At 43.2% G+C, this 23,769-nt stretch overlaps 1 protein-coding gene across 2 annotated transcripts in view; it reads left to right on the plus strand.

The window, feature by feature from the left end:
- RALGAPA2 (Ral GTPase activating protein catalytic subunit alpha 2) overlaps positions 1–23,769 on the plus strand; it is a 282,520-nt gene that overhangs the window by 135,201 nt on the left and 123,550 nt on the right. For both annotated transcript variants that reach the window (XM_036825221.1, XM_036825222.1), the window contains 3 exons: positions 14,631–14,759; positions 18,678–18,806; positions 19,923–19,981. In XM_036825221.1, coding sequence (XP_036681116.1) covers positions 14,631–14,759; positions 18,678–18,806; positions 19,923–19,981 — 317 coding nt within the window. The remainder of the gene's footprint in view (positions 1–14,630; positions 14,760–18,677; positions 18,807–19,922; positions 19,982–23,769) is intronic.

Consider the following 23,769-nt stretch of genomic DNA (forward strand, 5'->3'; position numbering starts at 1 on the left):
AGAAAAAGTGAAGAATTAACATGTCACATTAAGGACCTGATTTGTTTCCTATCCAAGGAAATAATTCTAATACATCTCTGAAGTACTTCTGTACAGTGAGTGATTTTTACCAAGGTTTGAATTCATGGGATTTTAATTCAATGCTAGCAGGACAAAGTGCATATTTATAAATTTAAAGGTCCAACTGATATTTAGAGGATTAAAGAATAACCTTAATGTGTATCAGTAGAGGAACTTTAGAAGTCTACCTTAAAAGCTTTACTGAAATACAATTTTAAAAAACTGTAGGGTTGTACAATGAGTAAAAAAAAAGACTAATTCCAGGCCTTATTCCTAAGGTTTTTAAGAATGGGGAAATGTATATTCCAAGACTTCAGGATATCCGACGGCTTCAAAATATATTCAACTTTGACTTTAATGGAGGACAAGCCTCGTACTGGCAACTCACAGACCTGGGCGCTAGATTCAGCTCTGTCCCCTGTCGGCTGTGGGGACCTTGCCTGACCACAGGTGGTCAAGTGGTTGAGACGGACTGGAGGACCTCGGGGGCCCTCTCTTGAGCATTACTGGGTCCTCTGATTTATTGTTAGGCATTTTATTATTAGGGTCACATTGTCCTTTCCTAAATATAGTAAAAACTTGAATGATCTTTTCCTGTTGAATATTTTTCCCCACCACAATAAAGACCTAGTCCGGTTCTGAGGGCATATCCAGTGGTATGAGACCCACAGATAATGAGTATCCGTAATATCCATCCACTTGTGAAAAGGGCCAAGTGAGGGACACATACTTTAGGGAGGGAACTGTGTTCAACACCCCTCGAGCTCAGTTGGCTTGAAGGCAGCTCACAGGGGAGATGGGATTTGAGCAGGACTTTCAACGATGGTTAGGATGACGAGAAGCAGGATGGGATTTCACGGGCTGTGTTGAAGGAACAATGACCAGAGTGGTTTTGATTTAGTGCCAGATATGTAGATGGACATAATGCATGGACGAGGATCCAGGCAGCACTGGAGAGAGCCTTGGTTCAGAGCCATGTTCGTCCCACAGATAATGGGGAGCTGAGCACAGCACTCAACACGACCAAAAAGCATCTTAAGAAGTTTAAGGCACAGTGGTTCTGTGGGATGGATTAGGGTCAGGAGAGAGTGATGGCAACAGGCACAGAAAGGGACCAGGTAACGCGGGCCCAACAAGGGTTTATGTGCGTGTGTGAATTTATTTATTTATGTGTGTGTATACCTGTCTGTGTGCATATATATATATATATATATATATACTTGTGTGCACATGCATTTTGTGTATTTTGTGTGTGGAATATCGTGGACCGGTGGGGTGTCGGACTGAGTGGTAAGTGCCCCGAGAAGGCAGGGTCTCCTGGCACTATTGTCATGATCTCTCAAAGCAAGCGTTGGTTCAGAAAGGCAAGGTGATGAATTGAGAAAAGGTGAGGGCAGGGTAGGACGGGACCCCCTCCTCACCATGGACATCGCAGCACCAGGGCAGGCTCCACAGGTGTGTCAGAGGATACAGCCAGGGGTGTCCCCAAAGAATTCTCGCCTGTTGGGAAGTAGAAATGTATGGGAAAGATTTCCAGGCACATTTTCTCTCCACATAAGAGAACGTGTTTTCTAATCCTGTCGGAATTCAGATAGATGATGTGCAAACTGTAGATTTATTTACAGTCATTAAACTAGAACTTCTAAAAGTCTCAGTTATTTTGTGTTATGTTAGCCAGTTTTGCTACTATTTGTTTTTGAAAGTAATTAGACACTTAAAAAAAACTTTTATTTTTCTAAAAATATAATTCCTATTAGTTTGAATTTACTTTAGTCAAATTAAATGATCTTTTATAGAAATAAGAGTTTACTGTAGCAATAAACAAAACCTTCAAGTTTTACTTAGGTTTGATGGAAGAAGAATATATATAAGGATAGGCAGTGTATGTCAGTCCTCTCTTGACATGTATCGTTAAGTTAATAATAATTCTTATCATGTGCTTGTTGTACAAACTCAAGAGTGATGAAATGTAGCCTGTATCATAGAGTTAGTCTTGTATCATCAAGTAACATCCACTGGTTCCTGAGTGTTTCCCAGAAGGTTTCGTGAGAATGGACAAGCCATAGATTAGTCAAGTTTCATCAAAGAAGATTTTATTATAACTTTGTTCAGCTCTCAGTGGCCATGGAGACTTAAGATAGATGACTGCACCAAAATAACAGGCTGGAGAGCTTTTTCCTTTTCTTTTCAGCTGTAAAACCAGTAATTATTTTCATTAAGCTGCAGACCGAGCCCACTGACACCTAAATAAGGAAAGTGGAAATATGTGAAAGGTAACAGATGGCGGAGGCTTTGGTTATGAGGGTAACACGTGTGCAGCAAACTTGTTCCACAGCTTTAAAAGGTGTAAGGTGATAGCATGGGGGGTGGTCCAGAGAGGAGAAGTCCACCTGAGAGTCAGACACTAGAGTTTTGTTTGATTTCCCTTTCGGAGCTGAAGATGTCAAGACTTTCTTTCAAGTAAATGCTATCAGTGAAGGATACGAATTATTTCTATTTAGCCATCAGAGTCTAATAAGCACATACTGTGTGAAATACATTAAATAAAAATGCAATATAGTAGCAACTCAATATATGTGGAAAATTAAAAGATTTTATTCCTACTAAATACACTTACCATGTAATGTATAAGCTGGCCTGCATTTGTCAGCATAGAAAACGTTCTTTGGCCCTGAGGTCTCTCTGGAAGAGACTCTGCTGTGGTCTCTTGCAGACCAAGTCACCAGAATCTTCCTTCGGAGACTCTTCCCAGACAGAGTGGGCACTCCATCAATGTGTCGATTGACGGAGCATTGAAGGACTAACAGGAGAGCTCCTTAGCCCGCATGCATCCTGGGGAGGGGGGGTGACCGTGGCAGCTGAGCTGGACCTTTCGGTTGAGCTTTTGGCTCCGTCAATTTCAAAGCAGGCATTGACCTTGCGTGGTGGGGAGCTCACCCACATTGACGGGAGAACAGTGATTCCTGAGATGCGTGGGGACTCCAGGGACATTGGGCGTGTCTGGAGACGTTCTGTTTGTCACAGTGGGTGGGGGCTGCACTGGCATCTAGTGGGTAGAGGCTGGGGATGTCACACACCCTAAGGCGCCCAGGACCACAGCAAAGACTTCACAGCCTGAAGTGTCAGCAGTGCTGAGGTTGGGAAACCCTGTCCTCGAAGAGAAGCTGTACAGGTGCCACCAGGCCCTGTGAATTAACCCACAAAGCTCGACAGGCATCAGAGGATGAAAGGCAGCTCTCAGTGTAACCAAGGACGTGAAAGCACACGAAGGTTTAACCAGGGAGACTAAAGCAAGAGAGGCAAGTGTTTTAGGTTGAACTGTATGGAAATTGCCAACATGAGACTGTTTCTCAAAAAAGGGGGGTGCAGTTTCCTACGGTTGAGCTGGTAAAGTTCCCCATTTATTTAGTTTTTCATTAATTAATTAATTTATTTTTGGCTGTGTTGGGTCTTCGTTGCGGTGCACGGGCTTCTCATTGCGGTGGCTTCTCTTGTTGCGAGCACGGGCTCTAGGCGTGCAGGCTTCAGTAGTTGCGGTACACGGGCTCAGTAGGTGTGGTGCACGGGCTTAGCTGCTCCGTGGCATGTGGGATTTTCCCGGACCAGGGCTCGAACCCGTGTCCCCTGCCTTGGCAGGTGGATTCTTAACCACTGCGCCACCAGGGAAGTCCCCCCATTTATTTTTTACTTTGAAGAAGTACAACATGGAATGAGCCGATTAATTCAGAGTCAACAAAAAATACCTGTGATGTGTTTTGCCCAGAGCCCAGTCTGAATGAGGGGTGGCACTGCAGGCGTGAGTGGAGGGGCTGGGGGCTCGGTGGGGTCCTTTGCTCACCCACGCAGGCCACCCGGGAGCCGACAGGGAACAGGTGACCAGAGCACAGACTGCGTGGCGCAGAGTCAGCCCACGGGCACAGATGATCGCTTTCTCCAAATGTCTGGGGCCCCAGTTCAGTCAGGGCAGGTGGCCGATTTGGGGTTTGCAAGCCTCTCACGCTCTGGGGAGACTTTCCAAGGCCACCTGGCCTGGCCGCCACACGGGCAGTCTGGGGAGAGGGACGTCCACTGTGGAGCTTGAGCCCTGACCTTGCGTGTAGGTCCCTGTTTCCTTGCGTCGGTGACCACATGGGCTTTTCTGGCTTGAGGTTCTTGTCCTGTGAAGTGGGGTCCTGACGACTCTCTCAGGGGCCTTGGAAAGGTGAGCACGGTGAGGCCCTGGTGCCGGATGGGCAGAAGGGGTTCCCTGTGGTTGGAATATCTCTTGTTGACCTACAAGATCGTCTTTTCCCATTTAGAATTTGACGAAGATTTTTAAGAAAATTCACATTTTTTCTTTAGGCAGAGAAGAAATCAGAGGTTGAGAAAGAGATGGTTTCTACCATTTCAAGTACTAAATGGTTACTTCCGGCAAGGGATGCTTTAACTCCCATTTGGAAGGGAGTGATTTTTGAATGTAAGAGATTTTAAATCATGACTGTGATTTATGATCCATCAATGTTGGGTTTGGATACAAGGAAATAACGTCAAGAAGAGCATTTTAAATGGCAAGTTTTGTTTCTGTGAGAAAGTGCTCTCCTTGTGGGGAATAATCTCTTTTTGTCTGTTGATTTCTTTTTAACACAAAACAATAAGTGGCAGGGTAATAATTGCAGATTGTTCAGCTATTAATGCTATTTACTGGAACACATTTCAGAGAGAACATTGTTTTCTAAAGAGACCGTGAACAACAGTTTTCTTTTGTTCTTCCATGGAAGAATACCCTTTGGTAGGTATATGTGGGCTAGAGAAATATTAGCGAGAGACCCTTTTAGTAATAAGACATTAAAATAAAATACCTACCTTTTTTTTTTTTTCCTTCTCTTACTTGAGTCTTGGGTTGAGTGTGTGCAGTGTGGTGCGCCTGTCAAGACCCAGTGCCTTTGTGTCACCGATTTGCTTCCCCTCCTGGGTCCCCCTGGAGCATTGGCTGTTCCGCAGAGGATCCCTGTGCTCTTGGTCTGGCCTCACTCTCAACTGTGCACCACTGGCCCCTGCCTCTTAGAGGACATTGCTGGGAGGCAGGGGCCGTGCTTTACTCTGCCTCAGACCCCGCACAGCGGCTGCCATGTACCTTCAAGCCCAGTGTGCACTCAAGAAATTTGTCAGCTTACCGTTAGCTGTTTTTGTATGGAGTTATCAGAATGACTTGGCTTTCATTTCAGACTCTCTTTCTAATGAATAGATTTTTAATCCAGTCTACTTCAAGTCAATTTTCAAGCGATCCTTCAAAAATTAATATTTTAATGAGATTATGATTTAAAATGCTGCTGTAATTTAATGATAGCCATGATGTATGAGGCTTTAGAATTTACAAAATGCTTTCTCTTTTTACATTTATTTTTAAATGTTAATCGGGTATTCCTGGAATTTGAAGCGATGAGTCCTGTGTCAACTCTTTAGAGGTCAGTTAATTATTCCGGGTGGCCTGATTCCCTCCCGTTGTGCTCTGCTGGGATTTGTGCCAAATGGTCTCCGTCGCAGGGTGGGCAGCCGGGCTGGGTCTCAGGGTCGTTGATACTGCTTCTTTGTCAGTGGTTCTGGCCTGAGGTTTCTTCAGAATGGGGTTGACGGAGCTGGCTCCTCTGGTGATTTTTCTCTCAAATCTCAGCTATTCTTGGGAGCTCTTTGTCCAGAAGGAGTAGCAGTTGGACTTATGTTGCCCAAGCGGAAACCGAAAATGGTACCAATTTGGACAGCTCTTTGTCCTCTGTCCAACGCTGGCGGGATGGTCTGTAGGCTCCCGGAATTGAATGACCACCGGGTTGTCCTCTTTTTTTTTTTTTTTTAACAGAACACAAAAATGTTGAAAGCCTCATTTGTGCTCCTATGTGCATGTGGAATAATTTTACTTTTAAGGAAGCAAATTAAAGAAACATGCATTTTGTGTTATCATAGAATGAAAAGAATGAGTAATCATCACATTCCAAAGTTTTTTTATTTTCTGGTGTGAGAACACACCAGAAGACATGGAAGCTCCAACAGAAATAGTTTTTCGTCTTTAACTTGTCCCTGGCCGTGGGCTGGGAGACAGCCAGCAGATCTCAGCAGCACCAGGCGGGCCTGAGAACCAGGCATCTCGACTCCAGCAGGTGAGGAGGGGGCGGGGGTAGACGCACTGGACGCTGGGCTTTAACAGCGTCAGAAGCCCTGGGTCTTGCAAGCAGAGTTGAAGCTACAGGTAAATGAACACAGAAGCCACACATGTTGTAGGTTCTCTGCATTTTCAGGGAAAAATACAAATCTCGATTTCTTGTTGCAGCCCTAGGCAATTTCTTGGTGTCTTTCCATAGAATATTTCCAACCACCCGCTCCCCACACCCGTGCCTGTGCACGCACACACGTGCACGCACACACGCACACACGCACACACACGCACAGAGTTCGTTTCTAGCAGTTTCCTAGGAAGAATGCTTGGCAAAGTCTCCTTCCTATTCAGAAGGTCGCACTCCCTGACCTGGTTCCATCCTGTGATTGCACTTCTGTGCCAGTCAGGGCTGCGTGTCTACTGTATACATTCCAGAAGCACATTTTTAAGCCACTGCAGCCATTTGTTGATTTCACTTGAAAGTATAGCTTTGAAAATATATGTGTGTGTTTCAGCGATTCGTAGGCGAAGTGAATGAGATGAAAGAATAACTTGCACTGGAGAGCTGAGTATTGCCCTCCACGTGGTGCTGTGCTGCACATGTGAGGCTCGCCGCTCACAGGTGTCCACTGGTGCCTCATCGGCCACAGGCTCACAGTTTCTCTTCCAGTAAAGACAAGGAGCGCACCTGGATTTGTGTCCAAACCTTGGGCACTTTCTGGCCTTGATCGACCTTCTACTCCATGTCTGTGAAATGGAAAGATCAAATGATGACCTTTTAGATCTTCTCTAAGTTTTTATGGTCCCAAAGGAACAAGGTAAACACACTGTCACCCAGATTCATTAGAGATGTGTTTTCCCTCCTGGATTTCTGTACTTTGTCCTAAGATAACAGGAGTGTGGGTTGGGTTCTAGCGGGTCCCAGCGTGAGGGTAAGGTACTATTCTGCTTGGCATCAGGGGGGATGTCGATTATACCTGCCCTGCGCCTTTGCCACGGCCTTGGGTGGCGCCTGAGTGTGTTAAGCCTATGGTTTCCTCCAAGAATTTCTTTTCAGTATCCTAAGAAGAATATATTTCTAGCTGATGTAGTCCTGAGGCAGGATGAACAGTGAACCTGGGAACAGTATGGCTGCCCGACTCTTTGGTACCTACATGAATTAGATGTGTGCATGGTTCATTCAGTGGGGTAATTACTACCTTAATGATCCTGTAGGTACTCGCGTGATTAGGTGCCGTCCGTACGTTGCTAACCATCTTGTTATTGATGATGCCGTGACTCCCTGCTTCTGCTTCTGCTGCAGAACATGGTCAAAGCTGTAGAGGATGGGGCGGAGGAGACAGTGGAGAGACCTGATTCAGTTTGGCCTCTTCTGAAACGAGCAGCCGGTTGCCACAGAGAAAGCAGAGTTTAGTATCCTCCAACCTGCTCCTCCACCCCACCCCTGTCCCCTGGTAAATTCTTGGGATGCACAGATGCCTTTCTACGCAGACTTGGCTGTCAGGGGCGGTGGATCCTCTTCCAGAGCACGGCGTCCGTGTCCGGCGGGCTGAGCACGCGGTCTGTGCGCACGCGAGTCTAACGCAGCCTCCGGGCCACCCTCCCCCCGCCAAGCCCCCACCACTTACCAGCAGCAGCTTCTTGAAGCTCTCACTTGCTAAAGTCTCGTCGCGAGGGGTTAATCACTGCTCTGGAGCATCTGCACCAGCCTCATTAGGCCGGCCTGTTGTGCAAACTGTCATGTCTCAGATTTGAAGCTTATCAGGGTCACGGCTAAGACAGGCCTTACAGAGGCAGGTCGAGGCATCTCCAGGGCCTGGGGCCGCGGGGGGCGGGTGGCAGCTGGCAAGTCACTTCTCTCTATGACCCTCCGACAGTGTCCCTCGTCTTATGGAATCATAAATGTGCCAGGATTTCCTGATGGGTTTGCCACCTCCCTGCCTGTCTCCCCTAGATCGTGGTGACAGCGCACAAGTCTATGAATATATTAAAAACTACCGAGCTGTACACTTTAAAGCGTGAATTTTATTATAGGTAAATTACATCTAAAGCTTTTACAAATAACAAAAAGAAAAAGAAGCAGTTAAGACAACCCAGTAACATATCAACTCCAGTATCAGATAAAATTCATATAGTGTTTCTTAAAATCAGTTAACCAATCAGTCTCCCCCTTTTCCTGAAGCAGTCAGCCAGTCTTCATCAGTTTAAAGGCAAGCTGAGTTTTTCTTCACAGATGAGGGATTAATTGTAAAACAATCATAAAAAAATATTTGAGGCTCTCCTTTAGGGCTTGAGGGTTGCAGTGATTTTCTCTGCCATCTGCCCTCTTGTTCTGTCACTGATCCCATGCACAAGGTCAAAGCAGCAGCTCCTGCGACCGTCAGAAGTTTTTGTGTTTGTCACTCCCTCCTTTGCATACTGCCATGTCTTCTCCAGAGCATTCCTCACGGCGAGAAGTGCAAGGCGATTTTGTTTCTCCAGATGCAGAACCCAATTACTCTGTCCTGTCATATTTCTCGCGGCCTTGGTAACATAGTTACACCCAGAGAAGTAACATTTGTCCAGCACATATAAAAATCTCTGCCTTTTCTCCAAACAGATTACACCACACTTGGCCTTTTGAACAGAGAACGTATCGCAGGTACCACGTATGCCTTGGCCCAGATCTGGAAAGTAATTTTTAAGCTTTGTCCTGCTATGTTTTTATTTCCATTGACTTTTCTGGAAGGGCGGTGCCCGTGACATGATCTGTTGTGCTTTTCTTAAAGGCCATAATCATAAAGCCTTTCTTTTTATCGACAAAAACCCCTCCCTGAACCAATGTAGAGCCTGGACAGGCCAGGTCGCAGCTCATGCTGTGTAGAGGAGGTCTGTGCCGCTGTTGAAGGAGCAGACACCCAGCAGCAGAAGAGAGAACACCAGGCCTTGGACTTGGAGGGCTCTGCATATCTGCCCTTCCTGTAACTAAGACTTTTTTGTCACTCAGCGTATCTGAGCCTCGCCAATAAGGCGATAACTGATACTTACAAATTTGTCTTCGAGGTCCTGCAGGATCACGTCTGCCTATTTAATTGTTAAAGAAAGCTTAGATTATATCCAGGGGTAGTGTTAAAAGTATCCCTCTGCCTTCGCATCTTCTGCTAATTAGTAATTCCACTTGGGTGTGGAATGAACGGGATCTTTCTGTTAACTAGATTAATGGGATAACCAGATCCGAACAGTCCCCATCTTCCCAAACAAAAGAACTTCCTGTAGAATATTCTAGATAAAAGGTATCTTCTGAAAAATAGCAATGAAATCATTAATTGTTTAACATTTTCATTTTCTTCAAAGTGAAAGGAGGAGTCCAGTGACTTTGCACACAGGGGTTCTATTTCTGAACAATTCCGTTTGGCCTCCTGGAAGGTCTGAGTGACTTTCGGTGGAATAACCAGATCTGTTTGCTCCGAGGAGCGGGCGCAAGTCCTCTGAGGAAGCAGGGAGACAGATGGCCAGCTATTGTGTTACCACCATCATCTGCTGGGCCGTGAGCAAATATTAAGTGAATAATATATATGTAATTGGTGTGAAAGTACAGTCGCAACATTTCTAATTCCGTCTGAAGGATGGCTACTTCTTGAACATTTGTATTTCGTAGAATACTATATTGAAATGTTTCTGTTTACAGGGTTAATCCATTTTAAACTGCTTTAAAGTGAACATTTTCCCCCATTTTTGACACCACTGTGCAATATTTTGGATTGAAATGGCCCGTAATGGCCCTTTTTTATTTTCCATAACAACATGAGCACTGAATTATAGCTGTGCAATTATGTAAACAATGGAAATGCTTCCAGAATGAATCCTTCCTTTTAAATTTTCATTTTGTGTAATTGTTGGAAGGTTTGGAGCCATAATAAACAAAATTATTTTACACATTTATCGTTCTAAAGGTCAATTATAAGAGAACTAAAGAAACAACACTATGCAAAATGAATAAACCAATTTCTGCTGCCATCGCCATATGTTTTTCTTATCACTTATGGTTTTTCCAGTTACTGTGTACATAGCATCCAATTAAAGCGATTCATTTACTAGGCTGAATGTGGTTTGTGTTTATAGAACTGTGCTTTGGAGGGGAGGAAACAACATGCCTCTATTTGAATTACCTGATTTTTTTGTAAGATCAGTGATAAGAGACAGATGTTCTCACCAGTTACTTTCTCATAAACCTGAATCTTTGGATAAGCTGCAAATTCACAGCTATCATCTTACAATCCAGTTTTCACACTCAGTGTGTAGCATGCGTGTGGACTTGTAATCAAAAATGAGAGGAAAATACTCGTTTGGTGGTCCGTTCCTCATATTACAGCATTTTGCGGATTGAATTTTATTTTCTCTGAACAAAAAGCATGCGAAAGAGTTTCATGCTGGTCAATTTTCAAGAATAAGCTTAATTCCTATTTTAGAGTCCATCTTTTCATTGAGCTTATAGTTTTGCTTATTATTTTCAGTCTGTTTAGAACGCGGAAAAGAAACTAATTTTTGCTACCAGACTCACTTGATTGGGTACATTCTAGAACTCCTTAGAAGAATGGACTCTTGAATATCTAAAACAGAACATTTTCCGGTTTTTATTTCATTATTTGCCCTATAAATTATATACACTATGGCTAATTGCTGTAACACTTTGCAAAGGATGTTATTGGAGAGAATTAGTTTTTAGGGTTTTTTAACTTCTGGGAGAATGTAATCTAAGAGGCTTTGGGGATCACCTTTGAAATGTTTTAAAAAGCTCTTTCTGAGTATCAGCAAAATAGTAGTTCACGGAATTCTACAAAGTAAATTCTAGAAAGTAAAAATCCTTCATAGTCCTTCCCTTTTATTTTTACTCTGTTTACTTCTGTGTGACCCTCTTCAGTTTACAAGGCATGTGTTCACATCTCTCCCGTTACCCACAAGTCCAGGGGGAATCAGTCCCCTCTGTGGAAGAGAAACGAGAAGCTCTAAGCTCGACGTGACCTGTCCACGGTCACATACACGAGGCCTTGACCCCAGGCCTGGGGCTCTTTTCACTCTGCCAGAGTCTGACTTGAGTACAGAGGCATTTCCCACCATGATCACAAAGGAAGGGGCACTGAATAGCCCTGAGTCGAACCCGGGGAGCCATGGCCCTGGCTCTGCCAGCCCTGTGACTCCCGGGCAGGTGGCTGGAGTGGGCACAGAACTTCTCTCTCCACCCAGGATGCAAACCACGCTGTTAACAAGGAGAGCCTCCATCTGACGGGGATGTTTAGCAAAAACTCAGTAGCCTTGGTTTACCATAATTGTACTGATTTAAGGGTTATTTTCTACTTACGCCAGGATACGAGTTTTCCAGAATACTCTTATTTACATGAAAAAAAGGTGAGTTACTTTGAAAAACAGACAAATCATGTTCACTTTGGACTTGAGTAGGACAAAAAGCATGAGGGTTGTACGTGAATAATTTGTGTTTGGGAAGCACCATCCTGTCCGGTCTCCCTGAAACCCCAGGACCCAGGAGAAAGCTTCAGTCTCAAGATTTTCATTTTGGCAAGGATTCCGGCTATCGCCGTGGTCTCAGTGTGTGGAGAGGAAGGCTCCTACCAGAAGTGCCGGGAGCACTTTGTGGACGTCCCTCTGCTGGGAAGATGCAGCTGCTCTCCTTCGAGCACCACAGTTATTCCTAATTTCAAAATGTTGTCACAAAGATTGTAATCTTTGGGTTGTTCCATTTCAGTGTGGATAAGCAAAATAAGCAAGCACATGGCCCTAACTTGGACGACTGGCCATACAGCCCCCTCTTTAACCCCCATGTTAACCCCAGCCCAGAGCTGCTGTAACTGGCGGCCTCACTTCTCCTGGGGGCCGCCTTCCGTGGGTGGCGGGCAGGCTAGGCCAGCCATCTGTTATTTTGCCTTCTCTTTCCAACCTTCTCGCCCGTAGAAACAGGTTCCGTTGAAGAGACTGGCCGAGGTCCAGGGGGTGGGGAGCCTGTGACTTTCTCTTGCACACATTTCTGCTGCCTTCAGCATCAGTGGCAACTTAAGTCATTTCTGGGAATGCCCCATTTCCAGCTCATTGCCTTGACGCATCTGAATCTTGTGAAACAAAATGGATTTCATGTATAAATTCTGGCTTTAGCTTGTTAAAGGATTTAGTTCATAATTCCCATAAACGTATCCCAGAAAACCCTTTTTTAAAAATTAAACCTCTCAATTCCAGTGGTGAAAAATCTGTGATTTAAGTATGTGCTAAAGATGTTAAAAACCCACAGGGTTCAAGGCTCAGTTCCTCCTCTCAACAGATGGAATTAACACAAACCTAACAAAGTTAACATCATGGTTGTTTGCATTATTAATCTTCCCACGCACGGCATTCTGCTACCTTGCGAGCCAGGTTTGCACGAATCCTTTCGTGGCAGCAGATGTCAACAGAAGCGTGCTTCCATCTGCTGCCCGAGACCTTGATGCCTGACACCCCGAGACGAGGCCCAGCACAGAGCGTACCTCTGTGAGTAATTACAGGTGTGTGGTGAGGAGCCCAGGGCATTAATCAGAGGCTTCATTATGAAAAAGGTGGATCTTTTGTTCTGCGCTCGGAGCGGGAGTTGACCACACACTTTCTAAACTGCACTGTCCATCTGCTCAGCCCCTAGAATGTTTGCCTTGGCTGATGTGGACACTGAAATGTATCAAAGGACGTGATTACAGCAGATTTAAACATTAACCCGGGGGGAAGCGTGGTTCGGGTTTTTCTTTCCTCCTTCCTTCCTCCCTTTTATCTATTTATCTGTTTGTCTCTCTGTTTATTTTTGGTATAGGAAAAAGTCTGCTGAAATGCTAAAACCTTAAGTTAGTACTTGCTAAATAATTTACCATATAAGAGTTCTAATAGAGTAAAGCACTGCGCCGTCATTTTAAGGACACAAACAGCATGATTTGTAGACACTAAATGAGCCTGCTATGTGAGGAAGAAGTCTTAGAAAAAATGTTTTGTGAACACCTAAAAGTTCTCTTTTAAGATTACAAGTTGTTCAATGAGGTTATTTTTATGAAAAAGGACTTAATGTGTTAGAATCGAGCACATTGCTATCCCTTGCTCTAATTTAATCAAGTTAAATCAGGATTATTTTAAAGGATTTTCAAATAGGTACACTGAAATTTGAGAAAACAAACCAGAGGTTTTTGGGGGCTTTTTTTTGGTTTTTTTTTTTTTTTTGGTATTTTGCTTCTTGTATTTTGCGACTAACTCTAGGTTATATAACTACAAGTCACATAACTGCAGCACTTCAGTACATTGGATGAATGCACTTGGCCTAGAACTGCATAAAAGCAGTTTGTGGTTTTCTTACTAATCCCCTTTGCACACACTCGCACAGATGGCTTCAGAGACGCGTCCTGGCCGTGGATGGCACGAACGCCGTCCAGGAGAAGAGCCCTGGTCTGCCACGGGCTGGAATGAGGCAACGCCTCAGAACAGAGCTGGCGGGCAGGGGCCAGCCGGCCACCCACCAGTGAGAGGCCCTTCCAGACCCAGGGACACCAGGTGTCTAGGGGGGAGATGGTCCACACGCAGCACTGCGCACATGTGCCTTGCCACCCACTTCTACCAGGAGCCCCACCGACCACCTGACCTTGGCGCGTGACCCGTCCCAGCGGGATCCACATTCCCATTGTTTCACACGGGAGTCGCCCGAAGAATGCAAGTTTCCATCTCTGCCTACTTCAGGAGTTTGTAATAGAACAGTGTGCTTTGACTTTTGAGAATTGAAGAAGATGGGAAGTGATAGGTGCTTGCAGGTTTCATTTATTTATCTACCTCAACACTCCTGTAGCTTGTCCGAGGAGCCCACCTGTACATGGAAGATGGAAGAGTGTCTAGTCCCAATGCCACAATTCAGGTCTTGGACAAGTCACCCTACAGTTGAGGGTCTCCATCCTCTCACGTGTAAAATGAGTACAATAGCCCCTGGACTAGCTCATCTCCTGGAACCCTTTTCACTGAAAAAGTTCCGTGGTCTGTGTTCTTTTATTTTTTTATTTTTTATTATTTATTTATTATTTTATTTTTGCCTGTGTTGGGTCTTTGTTTTTGTGCGAGGGCTTTCTCCAGTTGCGGCAAGCGGGGGCCACTCTTCATCGCGGTGCGCGGGCCTCTCACCATCGTGACCTCTCTTGTTGCGGAGCACAGGCTCCGGACGCACAGGCTCAGTAGTTGTGGCTCACGGGCCTAGTTGCTCCGTGGCATGTGGGATCTTCCCAGACCAGGGCTCGAACCCGTGTCCCCTGCATTGGCAGGCAGATTCTCAACCACTGCGCCACCAGGGAAGCCCTGTGTTCTTTTAGATAATCTCACAGTAGTCATATGTACGGACAAACTGATGACTTTGGAATTTTGGTCTGGAAACTTAACAGTTGTGTTTTCTTTTCTCCCCTTCTAGGATATCTTAAATACCATTGTAAGGCACTGCCCACCCCGCTTCTTCTCCCTGGGTTTGCCCGGCTTCTCCATGCTGGTGGGGGACTTCATCACGGCCGCTGCCAGGGTCCTCAGTGCAGACACGCTGGCGGTGAGTGGGACAATGCTCAGCATCCCGGCTCCCAGGAGGCTTCACAGCGGCTAACAAGGTTCAGATTTCTCCACTCCTAACAGGTGTTGACTCATTAGTGCAACGTGAAACCGGGCTCTCGGGTAGATGCCCTGGCAGCTGATGTGTGAAATTGTAGGATAAGATGACACACTGGTAGTGGAAAGGCGTTTCATCAAAAGGCCAGAGTGTGAGAAATCATGTCCTCACTAATATTGCAGCACATTTACACAGTCAGAGGCAGGACTGGTCTCCTAGAATCTTATTAGCATTTTTCGGTAAATGGTGGCACAGACACTAATGTCTGTGGTCAAGAGAGAATTTTAAGTGTACATCATCAATAAGGTTTTTTTTTCTATTATTAAGCCTTAGTTATTATAAGTCTAATAGAAAATATTTTCTTGAAATGTTAGAACACTAAAATTTTTAACCAGAAAATTAATATGTATCTTTGGATTCATATGCCATAAAACTCTGGCAGAGTTCTTGTACTAAGAAATTAGAAACAAGTGGACTAAGTGAGCGCTAAGGGCTACGAAAAGAATTGATTTGTAATCTCCACCTTTACCTCCACTATTAGGGCGATGTATTAACGCCTTTGAGAGGACACTGTCGCCCATTTCAATTTAAAGGCCTCTCACAGTTGTGCTCTGTACAGCTGTTACCTGTTCAGAGCCAGTTTTCCCTTCTTTAAATGGTGTAAATAAAACTAGCTTTACTGTTTGCCAGGGACTTGTGTTGAAATCAGTGTGAGTATCTAGCTACCTAAATTTTGTTTGACACGTTGTTACTTTTTTTTTTAATTTTAATTATTTTATTTATTTATTTATTATTTTTGGCTGAGTTGGGTCTTGGTTGCTGCACGCGGGCTTTCTCTAGTTGCGGTGAGCAGGGGCTACTCTTCGTTGCAGTGCGCAGGCTTCTCATTGCAGTGTTTTCTCTTATTGTGAAGCACGGGCTCTAGGCGCGCAGGCCTCAGTAGTTGCGGCACGCAGGCTCAGTAGTTGTGGCTCACGGGCTCTAGAGCACAAGCTCAGTAGTTGTGGCGCACAAGCTTAGTTGCTACGCGGCATGTGGGATCTTCCCGGACCAGGGATCAAACCCGTGTCCCCTGCATTGGCAGGCGGATTCTCAACCACTGCGCCACCAGGGAAGCCCCGTTGTTACTTCTTTATTCTACTTATTTCTTCACTGCAGGGAAAATTCAAACTCCAACCCTGGGTTTTGAATTAAATTGTTTTTTAATACTTTGTATAGCTGGTATTTCATGCTGGCACTTTCATGCGCTTTTTCTTCTGGGGTAAATTAAAAAGCAAAGGGGAGGGAAGAGAGACAGGAGCAAAAGGGATGGATGAGTGAAAAGAAGGAAGAAGGAAAGTGTTGAATTTGTTCAACTGTTTTTTTTTTTTGTAAAGACTATGACAACAACTTTTCATACTTATTTCTGAAAAACTTTGTAGGATAATCATTCTCAAGGAACCTTCTAATTTACTTTTAACCATTCCAATCAACATTGAAAAAACTTTGGGAAAAAAATGGAAAAACTTTGGAAAAAACAGGATATAGGAAGGAAAATACTTCATTGAAATTTTCCTTACTTGCTCTGAGAGTTTCCTGTGAAAATGCTGGTGCCCTTTCTAGTGATAATATCATGCACGGTGGTCATTCTCTGTGAAAATTTATCTTTCGGCTAGATGAGCTATTAAAGTGGCCTTCCAAAACATTTGTTTAAAGAGAAAGAGAGAGAGAGAAAATATGAGAATGTGAGTGTAAGATTTATTTTACATAAAGGAACAATAACTCTGAATTACTTTGAATCACTCTCTCAGTTTAAACTTGAGGTTTAAAATTGTAAGAGAACTAGTGAGAGGTGTTCGGATAGGGACACACCTGCTCAGTCAAAATTTTCCATTAACACAAGTTAATAACAAGCCTGGAGGACTCCTGCTACATAGATCTGCCTGCTGAGGCCACGAGGGAAAGAAAAACGCGTGCACAAGTACCCAGGAGGTGGGGGAAGATCGTGCTCAGCAAACATTGTTATCACAGCTCCAAACTAGAGCCGATCCGAAAGTCCACCAGCGGCAGAGTGGATGCATCCTGATGTGCACACAGCGTGGGATATTACATGTAATTCTCTTCCCGTTCTCCATCCTGCAGCCCTGCCCAGCCAGGCCCGGGGTCCTTCCCAGCATTGCAGGTACTAGTCATCCATCCTGGGGCAACAGACTCACGGGCCTCACTCTTCTGTGTGTAAATTGGGGCTCACCACAGGCCCAGTACCCAGGCAAAAAAATTATCTAGATTTACTCCGTTCTTTGAATAAAGCTGCGTTAACAGCTCTTTATTTTATGTAGGAGCTATTGTTTTGTATCCAGTGGTTACAGAGTCACACACGACTTAGGGGAAAAAATCAGCCTCAGCGAGGTTCAAACCAAGACTGTCTGGTGGGTCAAGACAACCGTTAGTGAAGGCCGAAAAAACAAGTCTGTGGGAGAAACACTGACTGCGGACCTACTATATGCCAGGACCTGGCCTGCGTAAGTGTGACAGGGCCCCCATCCTCCAGGAATCGGACAGGTAAACTAAGCGTTAATATTTGCACATAAGTTTCTAGCAGCCACAATTGAAGCACCTCCAGAACCCAGAGGGGTGCCAGTGTGGGACCAGTTAATTCTGCATGATCAGAGCTGGAAGGGAAGACATCTGTTAGAAAAGTCTTCATGGAAGAAGCGAAGCTGACGCGGAGACCTGCAGGGTGGTCCCTGTCCGTCCGTGAATGAGGACCGTGGCCACCACCTTGTCCCCAGGTGGTGTTTACTGGGCATCCTCAGGGGAGAGAAGTGACGAAGACTGTCTGCCCCCTGTCTTCATGGGGAATGCAAACATCAAATGAATACATAACGCGTCATCAGGAAGTGATGAATACCAAGGGAAAACCCAAAGCAGGGATGCTGGAGGACAACAGAGGTGGAATGACACGATGTCTTGAATTCGCTTTAAAACTGAAAGTGGAAAACTTTTAAACAAATTTTAAATGTTGAAATGAAAAAAATGAAGAGATAAATGAGGCAAGAGTGATAACATCTTGAATCTAGGCATTGGGTGCATGGATATAATATTCTGTCTACTTTTAAGTTTAGAGATTTTCTTAACAGGAAAATAGAGGAAGGTAAAGGCAGCAGGTAAGAGGGCAGTGATGGAGGCTGGGTGGTGTCACACGGAATCACAGGACCCTGTGGCGAGGGGGAGCTTGTCAGCGGAGATGCCTTCTGGACCCCGAGTGGAAATGGCAAACAGGTAGTCGGATCTACAGATCTGGACTCAGGAAGGAAGCCAGGGCTACCGAGAGGTGTTGAGGGGTCGACGACATGTAGGAGGCATTTAAACCCTCGGGTCTGGACATCGCGGACGAGTTGAGTGTAGATCTCGGAGGGAAGAGGGCCGAGAACTGCACTCAACACCCTAGAGTCTACATCCTGAAGAAGCGAAGGGTTCCAGCAAGGAGACTGTCAGGTCCCCTCGGGAACCAAGAAAGGTGTCCAAGCGATGGGAGGGCTCCCAGGTGCATGGGAGCTGTCAGCTGCATCCCCTGCCATGGGGGGTCGGGTGAGACCAGGCCTGGATGGGAACTGGTGGGTCTTGTGTTGTGGAGGTCACGTAACGAGAAGCTGTGTTCTCACTGACTGACTTTGAAAAACCTGAACATTTTGGTGTTAGTAGTTTCAAATCTTTGTATTTAAAAAACGAAGTAAAACAGTAAACAGTAAACTTCACCCCTGATGCCGTTGCCCCAGCAGGGCTGCCTCAAAATCATGAAAAAGTAAAACATGTTGTTGCTTATCTAACGTTTATAACCAGAAGGAAAATGTGTGTCTCACTTCCCTTTGCCATGTGCAGGCCCCTCGTTTGGAAGCCCTCACCATTCTCGGGTCTCTGGTCTGCTTTCCCAACACCTACCGCGAGATCCCTCTGTGGCAGCCGGTGCCCGAAGTTACTGAAGTCACCAAGGGAACGGAAGATGTCAAGGTACGTGATGCAATGACCGAATCTCAGGTTAGCATCTTCTATAAATTTATTTATTTATTTATTTATTTATTTTTTAGTTTTGACTGTGTTGGGTCTTCGCTGCTGTGCACGGGCTTCCTCTAGTTGAGGCGAGTGGGGGCTACTCTTCGTTGTGGTGCGCGGGCTTCTCATTGCGGTGGCTTCTCTTGTTGCAGAGCCCGGGCTCTAGGCGCGCAGGCTTCAGTAGCTGTGGCTCACGGGCTTAGCTGCTCCGCGGCATGTGGGATCTTCCCGGGCCAGGGATCGAACCCATGTCCCCTGCGTTGGCAGGCAGATTCTTAACCACTGCGCCACCAGGGAAGCCCTGGTTAGCATCTTCTAACTCGAGCTGTGTGGTTCTCTCTTCCATTATTATGCATTGAGCTGCTTATCCCTGAAAGTTTTGCCATATCGTTTAGATGTATCAGTTTTTTTAGAAGGCTGGTTTTAGGGGGATTAAATGAACTAGATGGAGAGCGATGGTTAGGTTCCTTGGGTGTTTTTTATTAGATCTGTTTATCATGCCTACGGATCATGATTATGTAATGAATCATTCTTTGTAATAATTTTATTAGTTTAACTCTGCTGCATTAGTGCATCAAATGAATTTATAAGAAATAATTGAAATAAGCTAAACATTCTATCCCATTGTTGGCCTGATTAAATACTACTACTATTTGAGGTTCTAAATTAATCCCTGGAGAATAAAATTAAACAGTCTCTCCTCAGCTGACTTTGGGGCAAAGAAAAATGCTTTTCAAATCAATCAATCAATTTATCTATCTATAGTACACAAGTACAACATGTAATTCAGTGTACGATGTATAATCCAGTTAAAGTAAAAGAAAACCGAGATTTTTCCTATGATGAAGAGTCATTTGCTGTGCTTGGTTTTTATTGTATACACAGAAACGCTCTTCCGTAGGCAGGCTCAAAGCCCTGGGAGCCCCCGGCTGAGACCACCTTGCTGCTCCCCTGAGCCCCTTGTGTCCTTTCCCCAGTCCTTCAGTGGCCCCTCGCTGCATAGAATGAGGACAGAACATGTGGGAAATCAACTACTAAACAAGGTTTTTATTTTACTTCATTTTGTGTTTTTAGCACTACCTCATAAGTATTTTACTGAAGAATGCCACAGAGGAACCAAATGAGTGTGCAAGGTAAATACTAAATAAAAGGTAAACTAGTTTAGACTTTTAAGATACACATTCATGTGTAATCAGTCAATGTTAAAAATACTTATTCTTTCACATTACTCTTACACTAAAAAGTACAGTAAGAATTATGTGGGGAAAATGCTTTATTAATTTTTTAAAAGGTGCCATTATTAAGTGAAAAGCACAAAGTGTAGATGATTGTGTGTAACATATGCTACCTGTTGTGTAAGAAAAAGCAAGATTGTGAATACGTAGGTGTATTCCCTGATATTTTTAACAAGGAAGAAAATGGAAGGATAAACCAAAATTTATAAAAATGATGTAGTTATAGGGTAGTGATTCTCAATCGGCAGTGATTTTGTACCCCAGGAAACATTCAGCAATGTCTGGAAACATTTTGGTTGCTTCCACCAGGCATCTGAGGTTGCTGGCAGTCTGTGGCCAAGACAGGAGGTTTTCTGGGGCATGTACAGAGTGAAAAGTTCCTACCTGTTCTCCCCACGTAAAGCCCAGAGCTTGGAGCACTGGTGGAGGGCACACCAGTTTCTGATCCTCCACCTCCAAGCTTGTAAGGTCACCAGAAACCCAGCTCCGCCCCTTGCTCATGTCCTGCTCCCTCCGGGCCGGTTCCAAGAGAACAGCTGGCACTTGCACTGTCTTGTTAGCTGTCCGATAATTTTCAAGGGTTTTTTCTTTTGTATTTTGTCTAACTTCTTCACTTATCTTCAGTGGATAGTTTAGTCACAATTTTCTAGTCTGCCATTACCAGAAGCTGTAAATTCATGATCACTTTGATAATATTAAGTAACCTTGCATTTGGGGACAAACCCAACTTGGTTTATACAGCACTGGATCTGATTTGACTAACATTTTGTTCAGGAAAGTTGCATTTATATTCATGGCCTTTAATTTTCTCTTCCCATCCTGTCCATCTCAGGTTTGATTACAAGGTTATATAGTCTCACAAAATGAGCGAGGTGCTGTTTCATTCTGTTTAGTCAGCAAGAGTTTTTGTAAAATTGGAGTTGATAGTCTTGTGTATTTATTTAATAGACCTTGATAGTAAAACTATCAAGGTATTTTCTTTATAAGAAGGTTCACCACGGGCTCATTTTCTTCAATGATTTTAAGAAAAAGGTTTTTTTTGACAGTTTAGATAAAATAAAATTTTCTAAAAACTTGTCCATTCCAAGTTTTGAAATATTGTGGCATCCACAGTGTTTCCATTATCCCTTTGCTATCTTTTATCTCTTTCACTTCGATAGCTATAAGCACTTTTTAATCTCTGACACTTTTTGTGTGTTCTCTGATTTTTCTCACTAGTCTTACCAAATATCTGTCAGTTTTATTGGTCTTTTCAAAGAAGAGACTTTTGTCTTTGTTCAACCTCTCTATTCTATATTTGTTTTTAATTTCCTACTCTCTGCTCTTTTTTTAATGTTCATTCTACTTTCTTTACATTCTATAATTCTTTTTCTCACTTTTGAAGTTGTATACTTAGTATATTAATTCTCAGCCTTTCTTTTATACAAATATAAAGTTAAGTCCATATGTTTATTTCTAGGTGCTACTTTGTCTGAGTTCTTTAAGTTTTGATATGTAATATTTTTGCATTGCAAAGTTTTTCCAATTTCCATTATGATTCCTTCATTGAGTCATGATTTATTGAGCAATATATTTCTTAATTTCCAAAAATATGGTTATTTCTATTTATCTTTACGCTGCTGATGTCTTAGTTAATTGCATCGTGGATCAAAAATGTTGTTGATCTTTGGAATTGTTGAGATTTGCTTTATGGTCCAATATGTAGTCAGTTTTTGCAAATGTCCCATATATGCTTGAAAGAATGTATATACTGTTCTTCAGTTGTTGGGTGTAGTGTTCTAGATGTGTCCATTAGATTAATTTTTTTAATCATGTGTTTCAAATATTACATATTCTTTCTATTTTTTTCATCATCTAGATCATTTACTGAGAAAGATATGTTAAAAATCTCCCGATTTTATGGTGCATTTATATATATTTCTCTTTGTATTTCTGTCAATTTTTGTTTTATATATTTTGAAGCTATGTTGTTAGCTGCACAGAAGTGTAAAATTATCCTATCTCTGTAGTTAATCAAATCTTTTATATTTATGTAGTGATCTCTTTATCTTTAAGGGTGATTTTTTTATCTTAAAGACCAGTTGTCTGATATTGATTCAGCTATATATTAAAATAATATTTTCTTTTAAATTTAACCTTTCTATATTCTTCTCTTTTAAATGTCTTTGCAAAAACTGTACATACTTGATTTTATGTGTTTATCCTGTCTGATCTTTAGCTTTTAACTGAAGCTTTAGTTCATTTACATTTACTGTAGTTACTGATATATTTGGATGTAATTCTTTCATCTTATTTTATACTTTGCTATTTGTCTTTTTCAATATTTCTTTCATTTTCTCCTGTTTTTTTACCTTCATTTTTTTTTCACTCACCTTTTCTTCCTTCCTTCCTTCCTTTTTTTTGGAGTGATTGTGTTTTTTTCACATTCCATTTATTACCTCTATTGTTTTAGAAGTCATAGACTTTCAGTTCTTTTAGAGGCTGCCTTAGAAATTTTAATATGCATACTTATCTTACTAGTTCTTAGTCTGTCTTTATCCTCCTCCTGAATGATGCCAGCTCCTTAGAACGTAATCTTCTGATTTTGCTCTTCTGTCACTGTAGCTGTTCCTCTCCTGTCTGCCTTCTCTACCAACCTCTGGGGGTTAGAGTGACTTAGGGTTTAGGGCTGGTTGTCTTCCCTCTCCATGACATTCCTAGGTGCTCTTATTCATTTCACCAGACTTTCAACACCATCTGCTTGCTGATGATACTGAATTTATTTTCCTGGCCCCTTCTGTCAACCCCTTAAATATTCAGGCTTATATATTAAACTGCCTACTTGATATCTCAACTTGGGTGTCTTAACACATGTAAACTTAACACAACCATAACTGAAGCCTTGAGTCTGCTGTCTGCCCCAGAGCCTAACTGTCCTCAGACATCGTCTCACTACTTGTCACCATCATCTGCCCAGACTGTCAATTCAGAAACTTGAGGAAATCCTTGATTTCTCCTTTACCTGCACCTGCTACATTCAGACCTTCAACAAGTCTTGGCAGTACCTTTCTTCCCTCTTTTCCTTTAGTGTAGAAAGCCAAATTCCTGTGGAGTTAAAAGTGGAATAGAAATATGTATAATATGGTCAGTCTTTCTTAGTTGTGTGTAAAAGGAGTTAGGCAATGAAATTAAGGTCATATGAGTGTAGATAAGCAAGCAGACTGAAATATGATCAAGATTTCAAATAAATGGAGGAGAATTGAGAGAGAATATAGTTATAATTGTGGGTGATAGTAATTCAGAAAAATTAAGAAAAAACAAGAAGTTTTTGTTATATAAATTGGAGTGGTATGAGATGGCATGGTAGCAAACAGTATTAAGAGAGTGTATTGGAATACAGACTGAGAGTAAGGTAATACTGCCATTAGCTTTAAAAAGTGTCTTGATAGATAAAACTCATTCACAATCACAAAGGACATCCTGGGGATATAGAGAACATGAGGAGTCACTGGGAGTGTAAGAATAGGAAGATGCTAAATGGGGATGTTAAATGATGAATTTCAAAGAGAGAAAATAGCAGCAAGAGCTGTTATAAGCAAGCAAGTGTGGCTTAAAACTCAAGGCAGGTGAGAGTAGCTTAGGTTATAAAACCATTTCACAGGTCACAGTATTCTCCATAGTGCAAGACTAATAGTTACAGAGAAATG

This window comes from Balaenoptera musculus, chromosome 15 (assembly GCF_009873245.2).
Source record: "Balaenoptera musculus isolate JJ_BM4_2016_0621 chromosome 15, mBalMus1.pri.v3, whole genome shotgun sequence".
Lineage (NCBI taxonomy): Eukaryota > Metazoa > Chordata > Mammalia > Artiodactyla > Balaenopteridae > Balaenoptera > Balaenoptera musculus.